General features: G+C 38.1%; 1 protein-coding gene and 1 pseudogene across 1 annotated transcript; one reads left to right on the top strand and one right to left on the bottom strand.

Annotated features, from left to right (window-relative positions):
• The first annotated feature begins 7,093 nt into the window (after nt 1-7,093).
• Nucleotides 7,094-22,424, top strand: LOC105293135 (interferon-induced protein with tetratricopeptide repeats 1-like). Its single transcript, XM_011361637.2, has 2 exons — nt 7,094-7,267; nt 19,733-22,424. Exons 1-2 carry the CDS (start codon nt 7,263-7,265, stop codon nt 21,147-21,149), a joined length of 1,422 nt encoding a protein of 473 aa, XP_011359939.1. The 5' UTR covers nt 7,094-7,262; the 3' UTR covers nt 21,150-22,424.
• Nucleotides 8,200-8,318, bottom strand: LOC111740805 (annotated as a pseudogene).
• Nucleotides 22,425-24,056: the final 1,632 nt, after the last annotated feature.

Here is a 24,056-nt window from a genome sequence, read left to right as displayed (position 1 = left end):
ATATAGTGGATAATTTACAATTTAGTGATGAACAGAGGGGAGGGGGGCTGGGAGAATGGGGTGAAGGGTTAAAGAAGTACAAATTAGTAGCTGATGGATGGTCATGGGGATGGGGAGCACAGCATAGGGAAAGCAGTTAGCATTAATACGTTGGCTAGGTGGAAGATCAGGGGAGGGAGGGAGCAATTGGGGGGATTCTTTTATGAACTATATAGATGTCTAACCAATGTACTGAATACTTGAAACCAATGAAAATAAATAAATTAAAAAAACCCTTTCACTGTGAATTTTCTTGGGGGTTCTTTTTCTTCTTCTGCAGTTTCCTTCCTCTTGCCTCATCCTTTGCTACACGTTCCTCTCCAGTTCCAACACCTTCTCATTAGTTGATTGCTCAGGAACCATCTCTATGAGCACCTCAACGTCCTCCTTATTCACGTCCAGGTTAAAGTCGTTTGCCATCTCAGCCACAGCCTTGATGATTTTCTGCAAGTTCCTCATCCTTAGCAAATCCTTTGAAGTCATGGACAAACATCTTAAGTATCTTCTTCTAGATGTCATTCATATACTCCTTGGTGATATTATCCCAAGCCCAAGCAAAGCTCTTGATGTATCCACACATGTAATTCTCTCAGAATTGTATCAGTGTCTTCTTCACTTGCAGCAATAGCCTGAGCAGTAGGAGGCCTTAAAAGCTGCTATAACTCCTTGATTCATTGACTCAAAGAGGTGGTGTTTGGAGAGAAACACCACTTTGATATTGGGATGAAGATCACCCATAAAAGGAAGATGTCTGGGATCATTATCAAAAATAATCGAAATCTTGAAAGGTATGTTATTCTCCAAACAGCACTTCTCCATTTCACTGGCAAAGCATTTCAAGAGGCTATCTTAGAAAAGGAGCCGGGTCATCCTTGACTTCTTATTGCTCCTGTGTGCTAACTGATGTGTTAGAAGGCCTCACTGTGTCAGATTACAAAGTGTTTCCATAGGCGATATTGCTCCCAAGCAAGACTGTTATCCTGTCTTTAAAAACCTTGAAAGCTGGCATTGACTGAGCATTTTCTTGACACCCCCAACTTCTCTACATCTGTATTCAACTTTTGCTCTCCTTCCTGAAATCCACCTCTTATCTGTAGCAGACTATGCTGTGAGGACTAATTAAAAAAAAAAAAATTAGGCATATACATGAGAGCATTATTTGTAACCATGATTTTCAACTGAGGTGGGTGGAGAGTAAGAGGGAAGAGGAGGATTTTGACCCTCGGGGCAAAAAGAAGTTGCATTTGGTGCATCTGAAGACAGTTTTGGTTGTCACAATTACAGAGTGCTGCTGACATCTAGTGGGTATATGCAAGGATGCTGAGTATACGTCTTATACTCAGGACAGGACAATTCCCACAACAAAGAATTATCCAGCCTACATGTCAATGGTGCCATGGTTGAGAAACTCTTACATCCATCTGTTGGATGAGTCATTAAGTTATTACTTAACTTGCAGTATCCCAAGCAGGTTTTAGATCAGTTGCCATGTTTCACTTTCTATTTCCTTTTTTCTCTAGTTGCTGTGTGTTTACATGTTGGTAAAAAAAGAAATTCAAATTCAAAAGACAATATATGCTACTGATTTGCCCATGAATCCACCCAATACAACAGTCTGCAAAAAAAAAAAAAGACTGATATTCGAATTCCATCTAGTAATTTCAGCACATTCAACACTCAACAGTCAGGTCTTTGTTTTTCTCAATCCTGAAAATGTCTACTTCTTTAAAATTTTTATAGATGGCTTTTGTCTGCCTGAATGTGAATTTCTAAACAGTATATGTAAATAACCAGTAGGGTTTTTTTGTTTGTTTGTTGCTTTGATTTTTACAATTGATTGCTTGTTATCCATTAAACCTTAATAAGAGACTATCTCTTGGCCCAGATACAGCTGAAAGAAAAGAAGGGAAAGAAGTATGAACAAGGAAGGAAAAACATGATCAAGTCTCTGGAAATTTTTTCAAACACTGGAGCTCTGTTAAATTTTTCTATATCCTTGGTAAGGAGGAAATTCTGGGTTTATTTTCCTACCCAAAATAAATCATTCAGTACCTTTTCTAAAATGTGGCTTCCCACTTAAGATAAACATTGTGACTATGTCTATAATATACAACCATTGTATTGTGGCTACAATAGCCTACAGGCCCACCACCTCCATGTTACCTCTCTGACCTCAGGTCTTATAACTCCCCTGCTTTCCTCACTCCAACTACACCATCTGCACAGGTCAGCTATGCTTCCACCTCCAGGCCTTTGATTTCGCTGTTTCTCCTGCCTAATGCTCTTTCCTAGCCCCATATTCACAGTGCTCATTCCTTCACCTTGTTCACATCTTTGCTGAATTGCCACTTTCTCAGTGAAACCTTCCCTCACCCACATATTTATAATAGCAAAATAGCCTGACTCCAACGCCTAGATTTATTGGATTTATCCAGTAGAAAACAACTAGAGCAGGAATATTGTTTTTTCCTTGTAAACAAGGTGTAATTAAAGTCATAACGATAGGCATGCTGAAATGTTTTATCAATTAGTTATACCGATTGCCTTCTTATGCAACAAAAATATAAATTGAAGGACAAATAGAAAAATTGTGGATGAATAGATGTGTAATAAAGCAAATAAGAAAAATGTTACTGTAGAATCTAGGTGGTGAGTATATTAGTGTTCATTGTAAAATTCTCTCAATTTTTCTCTGTTTGACCATGTTCATAATAAAATGTTAGGATGTAAAGGTCAAAAACAATATCTAAAAATTAAATCAAACCGAGGCAAATAAACTGAAATATATATGGGATAGAGTATAAAACCACATAGATATGAAGTATTCCCAGTGATTTTTAATACACTATAAATCGACTATATCTCTAGAAAGATATATCTTATGGACAAAAAGAACAGCAAACAGAAAAAATCTTAAACTATTCAGCAATCATTTTGAGGCTCTTCTGTTGATTTTGTTATTCTGAGACAGTGTGTTGTGGAATAGATCATATGAACGTTGGTATCGCTTAGAAAAGAGATATTCAGTTTGGGAGAAAAGATACACAGATGTGAGATCAACTAGGGTAAATAAAAATCTTATAAACTTAAATATATAAAATTAACTCATGATATATTTTATCTTTAAATATATACACTATATCAATGTCATTTTCCTTGTTTTGATATTGTACAATAGTTATATAAGATGTTGCTCTTAGGTAGCTGAAAGACTCTTCCTGCAACTTCCTACGAGTCTATAACTACTTCAAAATAACCCTGAAATGTAGAAGAGGAAATGATGAAAATTCAGTTAGTACTTGAATATGTTATAGTAAGCCGCACTGTGGGTCAAGGTGGGCTGAGTGGATCCTTGAAAACTCAGGAGGAGATTTGAAAATCATCAGACCATTCATAACAAAGGACTTCTGGTGTCTGATTTCTGTGATTGGAAGTATTTAGGAATAATCTCAAAAGCTAAGCGTATACTTTTTACACGGTGGTGAAAACTCTCTATTCTTTTTCCATCCCATTTCTGTGGATCAGGAAGAGACTGAGGAGTTAATTGCCTACTGTGCAGGTGGGGAAATAAGGCAGAGTAATGAAGATACTGAATCTGAGCCTTACTCAAAAGGAAGTATGTTGAGACCGAGTCCCATATCATTCATTCAGAGAATTTCAGTTACACGATAGACATTAGGGATCATCAAGGCTCTGTTTCTAGCCCACGTGTTTATCCAAATCACCCGAAGATTTCTTTTTACTATTGAGGTTGGGGGCCCATTCCTAGAGATGATTTCAACTGGTCTGGGATGGGACCTAGTTAGCACTATTCTTAAAACCTCCCTAGATGATTCTAGTATGCAGTAGGGGTTGAGATCTGATAACCTATTCTGAATCACTTGTTTATCAGCTGAAGAAAGTGAGGCTCACAGAGGTGAAATGGCTTATTATTGCTGGTCAGTCACTCAGGGAGCTGGTGTTAGACTCCTGGGAATGGACTCATAGCTCAGTGCTGAAATTTCATTTTCTAAAAGTTTCATTGTCACCAGTAAGCGCGCACACACACACACACGCACACACACACACACACACACACACACACGTATTTTGCTGCCTTTTTCTCTCTCCTTAATTATGCTCTGTATCGCTCATGGGCCTGTTTACCCGCAAAGAAGCACTGGTCAAAATTCTGAATCCCTACTCAGCCAAAGTCAGAGCCCTGTAGAACTGAGACCACTGCCCAATTCACAGCAATAATAAGACATTTGTCTGCCTCTCTCTGCATTCTATCTAATGCGCTGGAAAATTACATTTCCAATTTTTCCCCCCAAGAATTCCAAAGACACCTTGTTCCCAAAAAAGAGAGGTTTTCTAGTTCATTTATTTAAGCACTTGCTTATAGCCTGAACATTTGTCAGACTACATGTATAAACCTGGCTTATTTATTCAGAAACTCTTACTTGTGCAGAACTTCCTGACTAGTTCAGGATGTTGTAAACAGAAGGAGATTAAAAGAGTTGCTGAACTGTGAAATTTAACAGTCTTTGCTGATCTGTCTTGTAGAACAAGGACATTCCCTGAATGACTGACCACACCTTGTTCCTGTTGAAACCGCATAAGGATGCCTAAAAAAAAAACAAAGACTGACCCTTCTTCATTAAAATACTAAATTCTCCTCCCCAGGCAGAGTTTATCCATTTCTACCCGGGGGATGTATGATAAAGCATGATTCCCTACTGTGCCTGTGCTAGAATGACCTAGCCCCTACATATAACAACCTGTCCCTTTTTGATGAATATGCATAATTAGTCCCAGTAATGGTGACTCCCTTTGTCTATTTGCGGGAACATCACTTTGGGAGATATCCCCAGTACTCTCTTTATTTGCTGCAAGTAATAAACTTTCTTTGCTCATATACTGTCTTGGTTGAGATTCACTGGGTTACGTTCACCAAGAGATGAACCCCTTGCATTTAGTAACAATGTCTCGGTGGAAGCTTATGGAATTGATGAGGGCTGAGATGGGAGATGATCTGGGCAGGAGGGATTGAGTGGAAAATTTTTAGATCTAGCAGTGTGTCTGATTAAGTGTTTGTAACAAGAAAATATTCTTGCAACTGCTCCTCTTCTGTTTATTTTAAAAGACAAAATATAGGTGGCTTTTTAAAAAGAAAACATTACTTTAACTCGATGACTTATAATGATAATATTAATAACAATGGTGATGATAAATAATAATAATAACCACAACCTCTGATTTAGATGCTCCTATGTGCCAGATAGTTGCTAATTATTTAAACTCAAGTTCCATGAAGTATAGTTAAGATTGAGTTAGAATTTGACTCAGGATGTGGGTATCCATGCTGGAGAAATAGAAAGCTCTCTATGCCAAACCACGGCACCTTGCTTTGACCTTCTGCCCAAGGAATCAGATATTAAGAGACTCTCTTGGTATTTGGTTTATTTCCTTCTTTCCTGAACCAGGTGGGTCATTTATTTCTTTCAAGCCTAAACCCAAAGTAACAACCAGTATCCTGGTCACTTAATTAGGAATAATTTTATTTTATATCACATATTTAGATTATAGTAGATTCCTTCCATGTATAGGAGACTAACTGAAAATGAGGCTACCTCCCTGAATTCTTCCTTTTCTGCACAGTCATCTGGAATCCAGTCACCAGCCTCCATGACAGACAACGATGGACTGAGGTTCCCCTTCAGGGTAGGAGGCAGATCTGGTTCCCAACCCTGGCCAGTTGCTATGTTTCTACAGCACTAGGAACACCCATCACAGGTCCAGTCATTGGTAATCTGGTTTCATACAATTCAGAACTCACCTGGAAACCTCCTAAGACATAGCACATAGTCTTTGCCCTGTGACTCTTGATGATGAAACTGTGGACAAAAGATACCATCAGAACTTTCCATCTTTTATCTTAAATTCTCTATTTCTGTCAGCTCAACTACTTGATATTCTTCTCTGTGACTAAGCTTCCTTTGTTTGCATTATTTTCAGGCCACATGGAAAAACATGGCTGACAATGGTATCCAAATATTTATGTTACAGGTCCAACACTTCCCAGAATCAGCTTTCCAATGAAGCAAGTCTAATTGTTTACTCTCAATAAGCACGTCCCTGTGATTAAATTAACTATGATTGGGATAAATTTGGTTTGCAAAAGCTGCTGGGGAATTACCACTTTACTACAGGTATCAGGAGAGTGGGGCAATTTCCAATGAAAAATAGGAAGTAACAGGAGCTCGGTAGACACCGGTAATAGGAGACAAACCTCTGCCCAAGACTGGCCCCTCAGCACTTGTTTTTCTCCACCTCTCCCCACAAACACCATGAGTACAAAAGATGACACAGGCCAGGTTGGGATAGGCCAAGCCTGGGTGCCGTGGACACAGAGAAGACTGGACAGTGCTCTTACATAGGTATGACAATCATGTCTGGTGAATAAGAACACTTTAGATAACTATAATAGAGTTTTAAAAATAAGAATATATTGTTATTTAGGCCTAACATATTTTGTTTGAAATCTCAAGAAGGTAGCACATATATTTTCTCTGCTCCTATGTGTAGAAATTCTAGGCCTCTTATTGTCATCGACCATTCTCCAGAAGGGTCTAGAAAGGCACAGAAGAATTAGTAAGATACGTGCTCTCAGAAAGTAGGAACAAAGTTGGATTAAGATTCCAGTTTAGAGATTTGCAGGCTTTTATACCACAAAACAAGCAATTTCGGTTTCCAGATAAGCAAACAGAAGCACAGATCTAGGGCATGACCTTGGCAAGTGCACACAGACAACTTTCACAGGTGTCCTTGGCTCCAGGTTCAGTGGACTCTACATAACTGACATTTAGCTAGCTTTCAGGTTTGTACAAAGTAGACTCTGAGAGAGGAATCAGCCCATCACTAAAACTGCTTTTCACAAGCTTCTCCTTGATCAGTTTTCAAAACAAAACAAAGAAAGGAATCACTTGTTTAAGTTTCGTTTTCCTCCAGCAGGAAGCCTGAAAACTTCAGTTTCACTTTCTACTTTTAGTGTTCATCTGGGTTTCCAATTCGTTCTTGCATACCCACAGGTTACCTTATAAGGTGCTGTTTATCTCCCTTATATAGCTTTGTCCTGGTGCTTAGAATTACCTGAAAATCCACAAGACAGGCTAGCCAGATCTCAGAGGAGTCCATCCAGCACACCAAAATACTGCAGATCTGCTGCCTAATTCATTGCAACCATGAGGTAAGGATTTCTCCACTTCTTTGCCTTTATGTCTAAAGTTTTTGAAAAGTTTTAATCAACAATATCTCAATAGACTTAGTTTCAGTGATATCAAGTTTCCTTGCTCTTCTATTTGAGCATTTGCTTATGAACTGGGTATGTGTGCATATGTGTATGCATGTATGTGTGTGTGCATGTTTTTGTTAATTCAGGCATTTTAATTTTTGTAAGCATCACCTTAAGGAAGCTTTCCTCGTGTTAAAACCCAAAGAAGAGGAGGAAAATGGGAATAAAATTTTGCAGGAAGGGAGATGATTCAATCTCTGAATGTATTTTCTACCAAACTCACTGACATAGAGAGGGAATGGATAGTTTATCTGGAGAGAGACATTGCTTTTAGCAGCCTTCTCAGCATGGAGGAAAAGTAGGGACCACTCAGTTGTGTGAGCCAGTTGTGAGGTGTCTTAGCTATCTTAAGAGAAGTATTGTGGGGATGCCGTGGGATCTATGCTCACTGCCTAGAAAACAAGGAGTTCCTCTGTAAGCTTCTGGTCTCACTATCTGCACTGCTGGGCTTCTATGTCAAGCCTTCCCAGTCCAACTGGATTTAAAATGAGCAGATTACTGCTCCCCTGGGGAAGCCAGGTGGTCTGCAGATACTCGATATCCTCCTGCCCACAGGGCTTGGGACCTAATGTGGGAATTTCTATATTATTGAAACTCATTCTAGATTCAAAAAACCCCTGATATCAGCGGGTTTAAAAAAATTATATATACATTAATCACTCTTGATGTGAAGATTTTTCCTCGATACTCCAGTGGACAAAATTTTATTTTTTTAAATTTTTAAATTTTTTATTTTTTAGGTGAGGCAACCCTTGTTTGGCCTCACAGATTGCAAGGAACTTGTCAGCTTACAATCCCTTATTTTTTTATTTTTTATTTATTTTTTACGTCTACAGCACCTGGTCTTCCTAGGTGGTCTCCCATCCAAGCACTAACCAGGCCCGACCTTGCTTAGCTTTCAAGATCAGACAGGATTGGGCTTGTTCAGAGTAGCATGGATGTGGATGACAAAATTTTGAAGGGGCAAAAGTTTCAGAAAATGCACGATATGGGCCCTTGATCAACGCTCCTCCTCCCCCCTTTGGTCCATAGACAGAGTGGATTGTCACTGATAATTAAAATAATAATAATAATACTATTATTTTAAATTATTAATTAAAATAATAATAATTATTATTATTATTACTATTATTATATAAAAGTAGCTATCTCTTCATGAAGGCTTATTAAATGCCAGCCTGGCTTCTAAAGGTATTATGTAAATTGTTACATTTAATATTCAAAAGAAACTGTGAGGCAGGTACTCATATTATACTTATTTTGTAATAATGAATCTTAGATTTAAAGATGTTAAGATCACATAAATAATAAGTGATAGAGCTGAGAGATGAACCAGAGTCTCTATTTAATGACATCTTGTTTAACCTTTAAACCAGTGGGGGTCTGTGTGATAATTTCAGAGAGCATACTAATTAGCTTTTGTGTTTTAATGCTTTTGTGTTTATTTCAACATGTACTAGAAATAGATATATAATTTGAAGAATTTCTATTCAGGTTAGTAACATGATTTTTTATTGTGATAAAATACATGTAAGATAAAATATACCATTTTAACTACTCTTAAGTAGTTAAATTTTGTGATATTTAGACTATTTTGTGATATTTAGACTATTTGTAATGCTGTGCAACTATCACCAGTATCTACTTCATTTTCATTACTCTGAGAGGAAACCCCATACTTGGTAAGCAGTCACTCCCTATTCATCTTTTGACCCAGGTACTGACAACTGTTAATCTGCTTTCCATCTCTATGGATTTTCCTATTATGGATATTTCATATAAATGGAAAGCATACAATATGTGGTCTTTTGTACCTGACTTATTTCATGTAGCATAATGTCAATTGACATGATTATGTGGGGTTTTTTCCCCCTTCATTCCGTTAATGGGGTGTATTTTTTAAAATTTTTAAATTTATTTTATTTTTTGGTGACATTGATTAATAAAATCCAGTAAGTTTCAAGTATACAATTTAACGGTAAGGCATATATATAATGCATCGTGTGTTCCTCTCCCATAGTTAGATTTCTTTCTGTCACCACATATTTGACCCCTTTTACCCCATCTATCTCCCTCCTCCCCCCTCCCCACCTATCCTCTGTTAACCACTAGTCTATTGTCCATGTCCATGAGTCTGTTTACCTTGTTCGTTTGTTGCTTTTAGGTTTATATCCACATATAAGTGATATCACACAGTTTTCAACTTTTTCTGTCTGGCTTATTTCACTTAGCATTATTATCTTGAGGTTCATCCATGTTTTCGCAAATGGCAGTATTTCATCTCTTCTTATAGCTGAGTAATATTCCATTGTATATACGTACCACAGCTTCTTTATCAAATTATCTATCGTAGGACACTTCAGTTGCTTACATGTCCTGACTACTGTGAATAATGCTGCTATGAACATCGGTGTGCAATATCTTTTCAGATATGGATTTTCAAGTCTTTGGGGTAAATACCCAGTAGAGGGATTACTGGATCATATGGTAGATCAATTCTTAGTTTTTTGAGGAACCTCCATACTGTTTTCCATAGTGGCCGTACCAATTTGCAGTCTCACCAGCAGTGTATGAGGGGTCCTTTTTCTCTGCATCCTCTCCAACAATTGTTACTACTTGTCCTATTGATAACAGCTATCCTAATAGGTGTGAGATGGTATCTCATTGTGGTTTTGATTTGCATTTCCCTAATAGCCAGAGATGTTGAGCATCTTTTCATATGTTTGTTGGCCATTTGAATGTCCTCTAGAAAGAAGTGTCTGTTCAGGTCCTCTGCCCATTTTTTTATTGGATCATTTGTTTTTTGGTTGTTTTTGAGTTGTATGAGTTCTTTGTACATTTTGGATATTAGGCCCTTATTGGAGGCATTACTTGCAAATATATTTTCCCATTCGGATGGTTGTCTCTTTACCTTGTTGACAGTTTCTTTTGCTGAGTAGAGGCTTTTTGATTCTTAATCATTTCATTTTGCTTTTACTTCCCTTGCCTTTGAGGTCAAATTCATAAAATCCTCTTTAAGTCCAAGGTCCATGAGTTTAGTTCCTATGTTTTCTTCCATGCACTTTATTGTTTCAGCTTTTATATTCAGGTCCTTAATCCATTTTGAGTTAATTTGGTGTGTGGTGATAGACAACAGTCTAGTTTCATTTGTTTGCAGGTGGCTTTCCAGTTTTCCCAGTACCATTTATTGAAGAAGCTTTCCTTTCTCCACTGTATGTTTTTGGCTTTTTTTTTTTGTCGAAAGTTATTTGCCCATATAAACATGGATTTATTTCTAGACTCTCGATTCTGTTCCACTGCTCTGTGTGTCTGTTTCCTGCCAATACCATGACGTTTTGATTACTGTCACTTTGTAGTATAATTTGAAGTCAGGCAGAGTGATGCCTTCAGCCTCATTCTTTCTCTCAGGATGGCTTTGGCAATTCGGGGTCTTTCGTGCTTCCATACAAATCTGATGGTTTTTTGTTCTATTTCTTTAAGAAATGCCTATGGGATTTTGATGGAGATTGCATTAAATCTGTATAATGCTTTAGGTAATAAGGTCATTTTAACTATGTTGATTCTTCCAATCCAAGAACACAGAATATCTTTCCATTTCTTTGTATCTTCTTTGATTTCTTTTAATAGGGTCTTATAGTTTTCATATAGGTCTTTCACATGTTTCGTTAAATTTATTCCTAGGTGGGGTGGTGCCATAATGTAGTGGTTAGGACTCCTGCTTTACACACAGAAGGTCCTGGGTTTACGCCCCAGGTGGAGCCATGGACCATACCCCGGGTGCGCCAGGCCCTCAAGGTGCACGAGGCTCTGGGTGTACACTGTGAGCATGTGGGAAGGGATACCCTGCCTTCAGAGAACCAGTTCTTAAAAGAAAAAAAAAAAAAAGAAAAAAAGAAAGGGAAACAGCAACATCCATAGGTAGGGGTGGAAGTGGCGGTGGGAGTGGGGAATTAAAGAGGGAAAAAAAATTTATTCCTAGGTATTCTTTTTGTTGTGATGCAAAAGGAATTATTTTTTCTACTTCTTTTTCTGACACTTGATTATTAGAAGATAGGAATGCTATGGATTTTTGAATGTTGATTTTGTATCCAGAAATTTTACTGTATTTGCTTATTGGTTCTAGTGGTGTTCTTGTGGAGAAAGAGTAAGATGAAGCGTTCTTGCCCTTGGGTAACAAAAGAAATTGCCTTACCTACAGACTAACACACACACACACACACACACACGCACACGCACACGCACACGCACACGCACACGCACACGCACACGCACACACCTGCCTTCAAGCAGAATCATTTCTCTTGACACCATTGTAGTGAGGAAAGTGGAATAAACCATATTAAGACTTGAGAAAATGACTTCTGCCTCCAGAAAGGTAGAGTAGATGTATATTTTCCTTTTCCTCTTGCTAAGTAAGTTAAAAACGCTGCACGTAAGATAAAATAAATATAAGAACACAATGAATGGTGGATGAGAGGCAGACTAGCCTGAAAACTTGAGACTTGAAGAACAATACTACAGTGAGTTTTGTGGGCTTTCTCTTTTCTGTGCATAATCCAGACTGAGTGCTGGAGAAGCCAACAAGTAATGCCAACAAGCATAGACAGAAAAATTCCATGAAAAGCCTAATCTCTCTAGCCAAAGGACCAAGAAAGGGACAGCCTAGTAAGACATAAAATTTATAAACAACAACCATTCTACTCTAGCTAAACTCCACAGGGCCGGAGTAGAGGGGAGAGGAACTGTAGTGCCATTCTGAACTCTGCAAGCAAAGGCTAAGCGGGAAACTTAGTCTTCTACCCTTCCCAGTCTATAGCTAGGCATTCCAACTCTCTCTCCCTCCCCCTTCCTCCACCAAGGTGATGCCAGAAGGCCAAGTGCAGTGAAGACCACAAAGGGAGTCTAGACATCAACCTCAACCTGATGGTAATGAGGCACCCTACCACTCCCCACTGACGTGGTATCAAAGAGGTCTAGTGGAGTTCAGGATTTTCACAACCACCCAGAGGCCTAGTAGATTTCAGATTTTCCCCCACTCATACTCCTTCTTGGCATCAGTAAAGGCCACATGGGGAAGAGTAACAGGCACACCTGCTCCTCCCACCCAGGGTGATCAGCAGAAGCCTGGGTGTAGCCTGAACTCCCACCCCCATGCAGCAATAATGAGGAGCTCAAGCTTCCTATAAAAAATGTTAATAAAAGACAAGTGGGTAAACAGGATTCCACGTAGCAGTGTGGAATGAGGTGTCCTTCCCCTAGCACAGTGGTATTAGAGAACGTCTGCTAAAACAGATTTAAATGTGACTCCGTCTCATAATATAATACCCTATATAAATGTCTAGGTTTCAATTTAAAATTGCTTGTCATACCAAGAACCAGGAAAATCTCAATGTGAATGAAAAAGAATAATCATTAGGCAACAACACTGAAATGACACAGACGTTAGAATTGTCTAACAAGGATTTTAAACTTGCCATCATAAAGATGTGTCAGTGAGAAATTACAAACACACTTGAAACAGATGAAAATATAGAAGAAAGTCTCAGGAAACAAATAGAAGATATAGAGGAGAATCAAATAGGAATTTTAGGATTGAAAAGTACAATAACCGAAGTGAAAACTCAGTGGATTGGCTCAGTAGTAGAATGGAGAGGACAGAGGAAAGAATTCATGAATTTGAAGATAGAATGATAGAAATTATCCAGTCTGATACTAATTTCAAGTAACTGAGCAAACTTCAAAAAGGATAAACCCAAAGAAATCCAAGACACAGCATAGTCAAAATTCTGAAAACTAAAGACAAAGAAAATAAACTATGAAAGTATTAGAGAGAAATGAAACCTTATCTATAAGGGAAAACACACACACAATTCTAATGCCTGCTAATTTCTTATTAGAAATCAGGGAGTCTAAAAGAAAGGAGCACAACCTTTTTCAAGTGCTGAAGAAAAAGAACTTTCAACCCAGAATCCTATACCCAGAAAAAAATGTCCTTTTGGAATGAAGAGAAAATCAAGGCATTCAAAGATGAAGGAAAACTAAGAATTTGTCATTAGCAGACTTTCCATAAAGGAATAGACAAAGGAAATTCTCCAATAAGCAAAAAAAGAAAATAAAAAGTCTACAGATCAGAAAGGAAAAATAAAAGTGACCCTAATTATAGATGCTATGTTTGTCTGCATAGAAAAATCCTAAGGTATCTGCAAAACAACTTAGAACAAATAAGTGAATTCATCAAAGTTGCAGAATACAATATTTACATAAAAAATTAATTATATGTCTATATACTAGCAATGAGCATTCGGAAATTTAATTTAAAAATATAATACAATTTAAAATTGCTTAAAAAGAAATACTTAAGTGTAAATAAATATAACAGGTACATGACTTGAGTACCTAAAATTACAAAATGCTGATGAAAGAAATCAAAATAGATCTAAATAAACAGAGATATGTTCATGTAGTAGAAGACTCAACATAGTAAAAACATCAATTATCCCCTACTTGATATTTACATTCCTGTCAAAACTGCAGCAAGATTTTTTATAGATATAGATAATGTTAATCTAAAATTTATATGGAAAGGAAAAGAAATGAGCATAACAATTTTGAAAAAGAAGAATTAAATGAGAGGAGTTATCCTACTCAATTTTAAGACCGATTATATACAGTAAGCAAGATTGTATGGTATTGGTGAAGGGATAAACATATAGATCAGTGGAACAGGATAAAGAATACAAAAACAGTCTTGCAAAAGTATTGCCAACAGATTTTTTTTGAATTTTTAAAAAAGTTTCATAAGTGATTTTAATTTTATTATTAGTTTCAAGTATACAGTGCATTGGTTAGACATTTATGTAGTTTATAAAACGATCCCCTTGATTGCTCTTTCTCGCCTCTGGCTCTACACCTAGCCATTACATTAATGCTAACTGCATTCCCTATGCCATGCTCCCCATCCCCGTGATCATCTATCAACTACTTAATTTGAACTTCTTTAACCCTTCATCCCTTCCCCCAGGCCCCCAGCTCCCCTTCCCTCTGGCCCTCACCAGATTGTCCTCTGTATTTGAGTCTGTTTTTGGTTGGTTGGTTCTTTTTGTTCCTTAAATTCTACATATGAGTGAAATCATGTTATTTATCTTTCTCTGTCTGACTTATTTCACACAGCATAATAACCTCTAGGTCCATCCATGTCATTGTGAATGGTAGGATTTCAGTTTTTTAATGCCTGAGTAATACTCTATTGTATATATGAACCATAACTTTTTATCCAATCATCTGTCGATGGGCATTTAGGTTGCTTCCATATCTTGGCTATTGTAAATTGTGCTGCCATGAACATAGGGGTGCATAGACCTTTATGAATTATTGTTTTGGTTGTCTTTGGATAAATATCCAGAAGTCCAATTCTTAGGTCAAAAGGTATATCGTTTTTAACTTTTTGAGAAACTTCCAGACTGTTTTCCATAGAGGCTGTACCATTTTGCAATCCTACCAAGAATGTACGAGGGTTCCCTTTTCTCCACATCCTCACCAACACTTGTTATTCTTTGATATATTGATGATAGCCATTCTGACAGGTGTCAAGTGATATCTCATTGTGGTTTTAATTTGCATTTCTCTGATGATTAGTGACCTTGAGCATCTTTTCATATCTATTGGCCAATTGTATTTCCTCTTTAGAGAAATATCTGTTCAGGTCTTCTGCCCATTTTTTAAATGGATTGTCTGGTTTTTTGTTGTTGAGTTGTATGAGCTCTTTATATATTTTGGATATTAACCTCCAGGCTGCTTTCCATAGTGACTACACAAATTTGCAAAACCACCAACAGTATATAAGGGCTCCTGTTTCTCCACATCCTCACCATTGATTTATTGATGATCGACAGATTTTTTTAAATTTATTTATTTTAATTAGTTTCAAGTATACAGTACAGTACATTGGTTAGACATCTATATAGTTCATAAAATGATCCCCCCAATTGCTCCCTCTCTTCCCTGACACTCTATCTAGTCAACATATTAATGCTAACTGCATTCCCTATGCTGTGCTCTCCATCTCCGTGACCATCTATCAGCTACTAATGTGTACTTCTTTAATCCTTCTCCCAATTTTCCCAGCCCCCTAAACCCCCCTCCCCTCTGTCTGTCACCAAATTGTCCACTATATTTGTGAGTCTGTTTTTAATTAGTTTGTTCTTTTTATTCCTTAGATTCCACATATGAGTGAAATCATATAGTGTTTATCTTTCTCTGTGTGAATTAAATACCTTCTAGGTCCATCCAAGCAATATCTTTTTCCATCCCCTTCTTTTTCATATGTAGGGGTCTTGTTTTCTTATCCTTTCAGCTACTCTATCTTTTGGTTGGAGCACTTAATTCTTTTCCATTTAAGGTACTTATTGATAGGAATGTAGTTATTATCATTCTTTATTCCTGTTTTTGATACATGTTTTTTCTTCTTAAAGAAGTCCCTCCAAAATTTCCTGTAACTGGTTTGGTGGTGATAAATTCCTTTAGCTTATTTTTGTCTGGGAAGCTCTTTATCTGTCCTTCAACTCTAAATGATAGCTTTGTTGGATAAATTATTCTGGATTGTAGATTCTGGGTCTTCATCCTGTAGAATATTTTTTGCCAAGCCCTTCTGTCCTGCATAGTTTCTTTTGAGAAATCAGTTGCCAGTCTTATAGGTCTTCCCTTGTAGGTAACTATCTATTTTTCTCTTGCTGCTTTTAATATTCTTTGTATTTAACCTTTGGCATTTTAATTATGATGTGTGTCTTGGTGCAGACCTCTTTGGATCCCTGATTTTTAGAATTCTCTAAGCTTTCTGAGTTGTATGTCTATTTCCTTCACCAGGTTAGGGAAGTTTTCCATCATTATTTCTTCAAACAGCTGTTCAACATCTTGATTTTCTTCAGTTACACCGATCAGACAGATATTTGGGCCTTTAATAGTGTCTCATATGCTCCTTAAATTATTTTTGTATCTTGGCATCTTTTTTCTTGCCATTGTGATTGAGTGCCCTTGGCTTTCCCATCCTCTCGATAGGTCATTTGATCCTTTTCTTTATTCACTTTGTTTATTTCTTTGTTTATTCCATTTAATATACTTCTCATCTCAGATAATGTGTTCTTCATTTTAAACTGATTCTCTTTTATAATTTCCATTTCCATTTTTATGTTTTTTATCTCTTTGTTGAAATTCTCACAGAATTTATCTGCAGTTCCCAAAAGTTCGTTGAGCATCTTTATAACCAGTGTTTTGAACTTTGCATCTGTTAGATTACTTGACTCCATTATATCTGGATCTCTGTTCTATTCTCTTATATCGTTTCTGCTTCTTTGTCTGCCTTTCTGTGTCTGTTTCTATGTACTAAACAAAGCTCCTAAGTCTCGCAGTCTTATTAGTGTGTATTTGTGAAGTAGGTGTCCAGTGGCACAGTCTTAAGAGAGGTTCAGCTACAGGCCAAATTTAGCCCAAGCCTCTGCCCCTCTGGGGCCACCTGTTAAGATTCAGCAAGCAATCCACAGATGCTGTGCTTATAGTTGCCTCAAAAGGCCACACCAGAAACTGAGGCCAGCTGGCTCCAGTGTGAGTCTAGGCCGCTGCTCAGCAAGGAGCACCTGACTCACTGAGGATGTACTTGAATGTGGCTTGGGTGGGGATGTGAGTTGGGGGAGGCGGGGCTTCAGGGAATCCTCTGGGTGGAGGGACCTCTGTTATCCAGTTTGACGACATCAGGGCTATGGCGGCTCTGAGTCTGGAGCACTGGCAAGGGGGAGGGCTCAACAGGGAACAATGGATCCTGCCAGCACTTCTGTACAGAGTGAGTCTCTCCTGGGCCCTCACTCCTACAATGAGTCCCTGTAAGTCCCTGGCGCCCCCTGCACACAGCTGAATTAGCACTGGTGCTCAGAGCGAGCAGGTCCGTCACCACGAAAATCTGCTCGTGGATGCGGCCCCTTTAAGAGTAGTCTGCCACTGCCGCAGCCTCTGACTCACTCAGCTGCTCTAGACCGGGTAGCCTGGCGTCCTTGCCCCATTCCACCTTCTGCCATTGCAGGGCGCTTTCTTGGATTTCTCCCTAGTTGTATGGCTTGTTCATCTAGATCCCAGGTGATTTTTCCTTGCTGTTGCTCCTTGTTTCTGTCACAACTTTGATTTGGTCACCAGAGGGATGAACAGAACCTCTATCATCTAAGCCATTTTTTTTTTCCTCCAACAGATTTTTAATAAAGGTACAAAAGCAATTCAGTGGAGGAATAATAGTCTTTTAACAAATGGTGCTGGAGCAACTGGATGTCCATAGGCCAAAAACATTTATCGATCTAATATTGATATGTTACAGGAAAATTAACTCAAAGTGGATCATAGATTTAAATGTACAATGCAAAACTATAAAATTGTAGAAGAAATCATAGGAGAAAATTCAGGACCTGGGGCTTGGTGAGGACTTCCTGGACATGATACTATAAGCATGATCCATACGATTTTTAAAAATCAATGAATTATATTTCATCAAAAGTAAAAACATTTGCTTTTCAAAAGATTTTATTAAAGGATAAAAAGCTACACACTGAGAGAAAATGTTTGAAAATTATATACCTCATAAAGAACTTATATCTAGAATTTATAAAGAATTATCAAAGCTGAACAATAAAAACAAACAATCCAATTAGAAAATAGGCAAAAGATATGAAGAAATATTTCACCAAAGAGGGTGTGCAAATGGCAAATAAACATGTGGAAAGATGTTCACCACCACTAGCCATTAAGCAAGTGCAAAGTAAGACCATAATGAGAGACCACTACACACCTATTAGAAGGACTAGAATTTTTTTAAAAAGTGAAAATATCAAACACTGGATGGAGAGAACTAGATCATTCATACATTGCTAGTAGGAATGTAAAATGGTATAACACTGGAAAATAGTGGCAGTTTCTTAAAAACATAAGCGCACACCATATGGCCCAGCAATTGCACCTCTGGCCACACACCATATGGCCTAGCAATTGCACCTCTGATTGCAATTGCACCTGTTTGTACAGGCAAAATCCTGTACACAACTATTCATAGCACTCTTATCTGTAATAGGCTCAAACCAGAAACAACTGAAATGTCAATGATGAGTGAAAAAAAGCCAATCTCAAAAGGTCACATACTGTATGATTCCATTTATGTGACATTCTTGAAATAAAAAAATTATAGAGATAAAGAACAAATTAGTGTTTATTAGAGGCAAGGGATGTTTGGAGAAGAAGACACATGTGACTATAAAGAGATAGTATGAGGGAGATATTTGTGGTCATGGAGTAGTTCTGTATCTTGAATGAGGTGGTGGTTCCATGGATTTATTCACATGATAAAATGGCATAGAATTCTACACATATAATACCAATTTCGATTTCCTAATTTTGATATTCTACTATAGTTACATAAGATAAAAGCATTGGGAGAAACTGGGTGAAGGGTGCACTGAAACTATGTACTACCTTTGCAACCTTCTGTGAATCTAAAATTATTTCCAAATAATAAGTGAAAAAGAAATAATTGGTCAAAATTATCCCTTTTAAGTGGTCTTATTTTAGGTGGTCTTATTAGGTTGTCTTGTGGCATAACTTGCAGACTAAGGTCCTAAGGTTCTACGTTTCTAACTGGGCTCTATCCAAATTATATTAATATGAAAATAGAAAACTCTTATATAGCACGTAATATACTATAGGTGCTTTACATATATGGCTTACTAATCCTCACCAACCCGTCTGATAAGTATTCTTACTATCCCTATTTTACAAATAGGACTCTGGAGCACAAAGAGATTACTTGGATAGAAAGTGCTGGAACCAGCATATGGAGCCAAGCGAATTGCATTTGAACTCCAAGCAGATTTTAGAAATATAGCTGACACTTGAACAACGTGGAGGGTAGGGATGCCAATCCCACCTCACCCCCACTCTCTGTCCCCACACAGTTGAAAACCCACTATAACTTTAAATTCTACAGTTGGCCCTTGGCATCTGCGGATTCAACCAACCACATATCAAAAATAGTAGTATTTTCCATCCATGGCTGGGAATGAGAAACACTGTTTTCCGTCCATGGTTGGTTGAATCCTTGGATGTAAAACCCCTGATAAGAAGAGCTGACTGTATTTACTGAAAAAAGTTCACATATAAATGGACACACCCAGTTCAAACCAGTGTTGCTCAAGGTCAACTGTAAAAGGACTTTAAGGAAAATCAAAGCAGGTGTGTCCTTGTCAAAGCTAAGCTATAAATATGAAGTGTTTTACCTGGTCTCTTTTCATTGGTTGTTCCTCACCTGACCTAGAAAATCTGCTTTTGTTTTCACAGTAAGAATGCTGATGAAGATCAGGTCAAAGATAGGTTGGAGCAGCTGAGATGTCACTTTACATGGAAGTTGCTAATCGAAGACACTGAAATTACCGATTTAGAAAACAGGGTCTTCGATGAGATTGAATTCCTAGACATCAAATACAACGTGGGAATTCACAACCTACTGGCCTATATAAAGCACCTGAAAGGCCAAAATAAGGAAGCCCTGGAGAGCTTGAAAGAAGCTGAAACCTTAATCCAGCAAGAACGTACCAACCAATCGAACACAAAAAGGCTGGTTACCTGGGGCAACTATGCCTGGCTGTATTACCACATGGGCAGCCTGGGAGAAGTCCAGATTTACCTGGACAAAGTGGAAAACACTTGCAAGAAGGTTGCCAGTCCCTCCTGCTGTAGACTGGAGTGTCCTGAGATGGACTGTGAGGAAGGATGGGCCTTGCTGAAATGTGGAGGAAAGAATTACGAACGAGCCAAGGCCTGCTTTGAAAAGGCTCTGGAAGTGGACCCTGAAAACCCTGAATTCAACACTGGGTATGCGATCACCATGTTTCGTCTGGATAGCTTTCACAAAGTAACGCAGTTTAAAGAGGCATTTTCTCTACACCCTCTAAAACAGGCCATCAGGCTCAATCCGGAAGATGCATATATTAAGGCTCTCCTTGGCCTGAAGCTTCAGGATGTAGGAGAAGAAGCTGAGGGACAAAAGTACATTGAAGAAGCACTGACCAAAATGTCCTCGCAGACCTATGTCTTTCGTTATGCAGCCATGTTTTACCGAAGAAAAGGCTCTTTGGATAAAGCGCTTCAGCTCTTAAAAACTGCTTTGCAGGCAACACCCTCTTCTGCCTTCCTTCATCACCAGATAGGGCTTTGCTACAGATCACAAGTTCTTCGAATAAAGAAAACTGCAAAATGGCAGCCTAGAGGACAGGATAGAGAAAATGTCAATAGAATAACAAGATTAGCCATATCTCATTTTGAATTCACACTGAAACAAAAGCCCACATTTGAGATAGCTTACATACACCTGGCAGATATGTACATAGAAGCAGGCAACTATGAAAAAGCTGAAGACACTTATCAAAAAGTGTTATGCCTGAAAAAACTTGACAAAGAAGTTCTGCAAGAAATATATTTCTACTATGGCCGATTCCAGGAATTTCAAAGGAAATCTGAAATCGATGCAATTATCTATTATTTAAAAGCAATAAAAATAGAAAACCAGTCATATTCAAGAGATAAAAGTATCAGTTCTTTGGAGAAATTGGTTTTAAGGAAACTTCGGAGAAATGCATCAGACATAGAAAGCTTGAGCATCCTCGGGTTCATCTACAAATTGAAAGGAGAAATGAATGAAGCCTTGGAGTATTACGAGCAGGCCCTAAACCTGGCTGCTGACTTTGAGAGATTTTGAACTAGGGACCACTTTCACAGTTCATTTGATTTTAGATTAACATGTACAGCTGATCTTTTTGCTTACTGCTTTCAGAAACATATTATGTAAATCACTGTGATGTAATTTTTGAACAATTACTCAAACCTGATAATATATTAGTTGTATTCAGAAAATAGTGAAGTAGAATAGATATGTCTGTGTGTGTGAGGGAGAGGAAGAGAGAAACCATTTCTCTGTGAATGTTATATAGTAGAAAGAACAGTTTGTTAAGTAGATTTGTAGCAAATAAAGTACTGCACTTACATAAAATAAATTGTCCAATTCATTCATTTAGTCAACAAATAGTTTTTAGTGCTAGATATCAAAAATAGTATGGTGATATAAAGAAATTTCTTTTCCTCCACCCATCTTAGGTTTATTGACCGGAGCCCCATAAATTGGAGTAACAAAAGACAAGTTAACCAGAGAAAAACAGACAAAAGTTCATTAATGTGTACATCTCACATAGACATGGGAGTACCCAGTGATGAGTACCTCAAAGGGGTAGTTAGAACTTGGGCTTATATAGATAGCATCTTAACAAATGAATGGTACATTTTTAGAGAAGTGATAAAAGGAAAAGAACCTTGAGTTTCTAAGAAGGCAAATTGTAGAAAGGTAAATTATGGAGGAAGCTAATGGAAGATAACTGCTAGTTACTAAAATCTATTACATAGATTCCTTTAGTAGCGACTCTGTGTGATAAAGGCCTGGAGTTATCTCAGATGATTAACTCTGTCTTTTCTGGAAGAGAAAGGAGAGGGGACACCTTCACAAATTTATGTCCTGCATTAGGTAGATAGGAGGATGGCAGACAGCCTTTCTTATATCTGCTTCTTTTCGACTGCCTTCAGCTCAAAGTAATTCTTATGCCAATGTAGCATACCTGGGGGAGGGAGGCATATTCTGCTTCCCTTCAATGAAAGAAGTAGACATTTTCTCCAAACCTCATGCGGTTTAACAGTCTACTGAGAGAGACAGACCGTAAAACGAATACTCAATTAAAGGTCTGCTTTCTCCATGAAGATTTTTGAAATTTAATTCATTGTCAATTGTTCCAAGCAGTTCTCTTGTTTTGTGCCAGTTTATTTGAAGCGCTATTTATTCAGTCATTTGCTAGTATTGATCTAGTTAAATCAAGAAATGTGAAACAGATACTAAATGAAAGGAGAGACCATCTGTGGCAATCACCTTTGATTATGCCATTTCATTAAAAGGCAATGAACAATAAATAATACTTTAAAAAGAAAAAAAGCAATGTTATTTTTTGTTTTTTAATGTATATTTGGGGGAGGATATATTAATTTTCTATTGCGATTGGAACAAATTATCACAAACTTGGTGCCTGAAAAACACAGACTTATTATCTTACAGTTCTATAGGTTGGAAGTCTGAAATTGTTTTCATTGGACAAAAATTAAGGTGTTGGCACAGCCATAATTCCTCCGGAAACTCTAGGGCATAATCTTTTTGTACCTTAACCAGCTTCTAAGATCCCTCCATTTCTTGGGGGACCTCTAATCCATAAGAATACAAATCTCCAAGGAATTTTCAGAAATATTTGGCTGGGCTTTGAATTGCTACTACATTTTTATAGGAATTGAAACAAGCAAAATTTGTATCATTGAGGGGCAAGCATAAGAATTACATAGAACAATGGTCCCCAACCTTTTTGGCACCAGGGACCAGTGCTCCTATGAGAATCTAATGCCTGATGATCTGAGGAGGAGCTGAGGCGGTGATGCTAGTGCTGGGGAGCGGCTGCAAATACAGATGAAGATTCACTCACCTGCCGCTCACCTTCTGCTGTGCAGCCCAGTTCCTAACAGGTCCACTGGTACTGGTCCATGGTCCCAGGGATTGGGGACCCCTGACATATAAGCAATTTTGTTAACTTTCTTATCACTAAAACAAGAGATTCGATTTCACAAAAACAATACCTTAAAGAATTTGTTTGGGAGAGGAGGCTGTGTGGTGCTAAATAAGTCAAACCACTGCCACCTCTCCTAGAGTCAGAAATATTAAAAGTAAATAATGTTGGATTGGTTGATTCTCTATCAGGCAACTCTTCCCAGGTATTGCTGTACATCATTGGCCCCCAGAAAGCAGAGTTCGTTGATGCAAACAAAGTCTCTGCATTATGTAATGTATTCGTGTGATATGTGTTTGACAATCTACAGTGATCACGGTTACTTAGTATTGCTTATGACCGAATACCATTTCTCTGTCCCATTCTTCCCAACTATGAAAGAGATCCCTACACTTCCCAGAGCCCAGTAAAATTAAAGTGTAGGATAGCCTCGATATTTGCAGAGAAAAACAACAAGCAGCAAATCCAGAAAAATAGATGCTGTTTGGTATGGAAAAAACTACTGCCAAACTTGCTTATGAATATCTCCAGGCATTATTAAGAGGTCTCTTTAAATTGACAGCTGAATTTCAGGAGCTTGTTACTCCCATGTAAATGACTGACAGAACCTCAGCTGGTGTCCTTATTTAGAGTTACTGACACTCAAGAATTTCTCTAAATGCCCAGGCATCAGGCTGAGCCATAGCTCCTGCTATTCTCTACTGTGATAGGTGTCCCAGCCCAGGTCTTTGAAAATTGCTATCTACACATGACTGTAGGCTCCAGCTCCTTGGGGATCACCATGGCCACCAGTGTCTCCATTCTCATGATGATGCTAGAGGTGAAACTGTGTTGGGACTCAGGGCCTCCATTTTATATCCTGCCCACCTTAGATTACCCACCCTCAGCGTGTCCACAGCTCTGTATCTTATCCCCAGCCAGATCAAATGTGATACAGACACCTCCACTGTAGAGTCCCATGCTGAAAGGAGTATGCCTTCTCTGACATTCAACTGAGAATTTTCAACTGAGGTGGG

Source organism: Pteropus vampyrus, unplaced genomic scaffold, assembly GCF_000151845.1.
Source record: "Pteropus vampyrus isolate Shadow unplaced genomic scaffold, Pvam_2.0 Scaffold68, whole genome shotgun sequence".
Taxonomy (NCBI): Eukaryota; Metazoa; Chordata; class Mammalia; order Chiroptera; family Pteropodidae; genus Pteropus; species Pteropus vampyrus.
The sequence above is the reverse complement of the archived record's forward strand: the minus strand, read 5'-3'. Positions and strand labels throughout refer to the sequence as shown.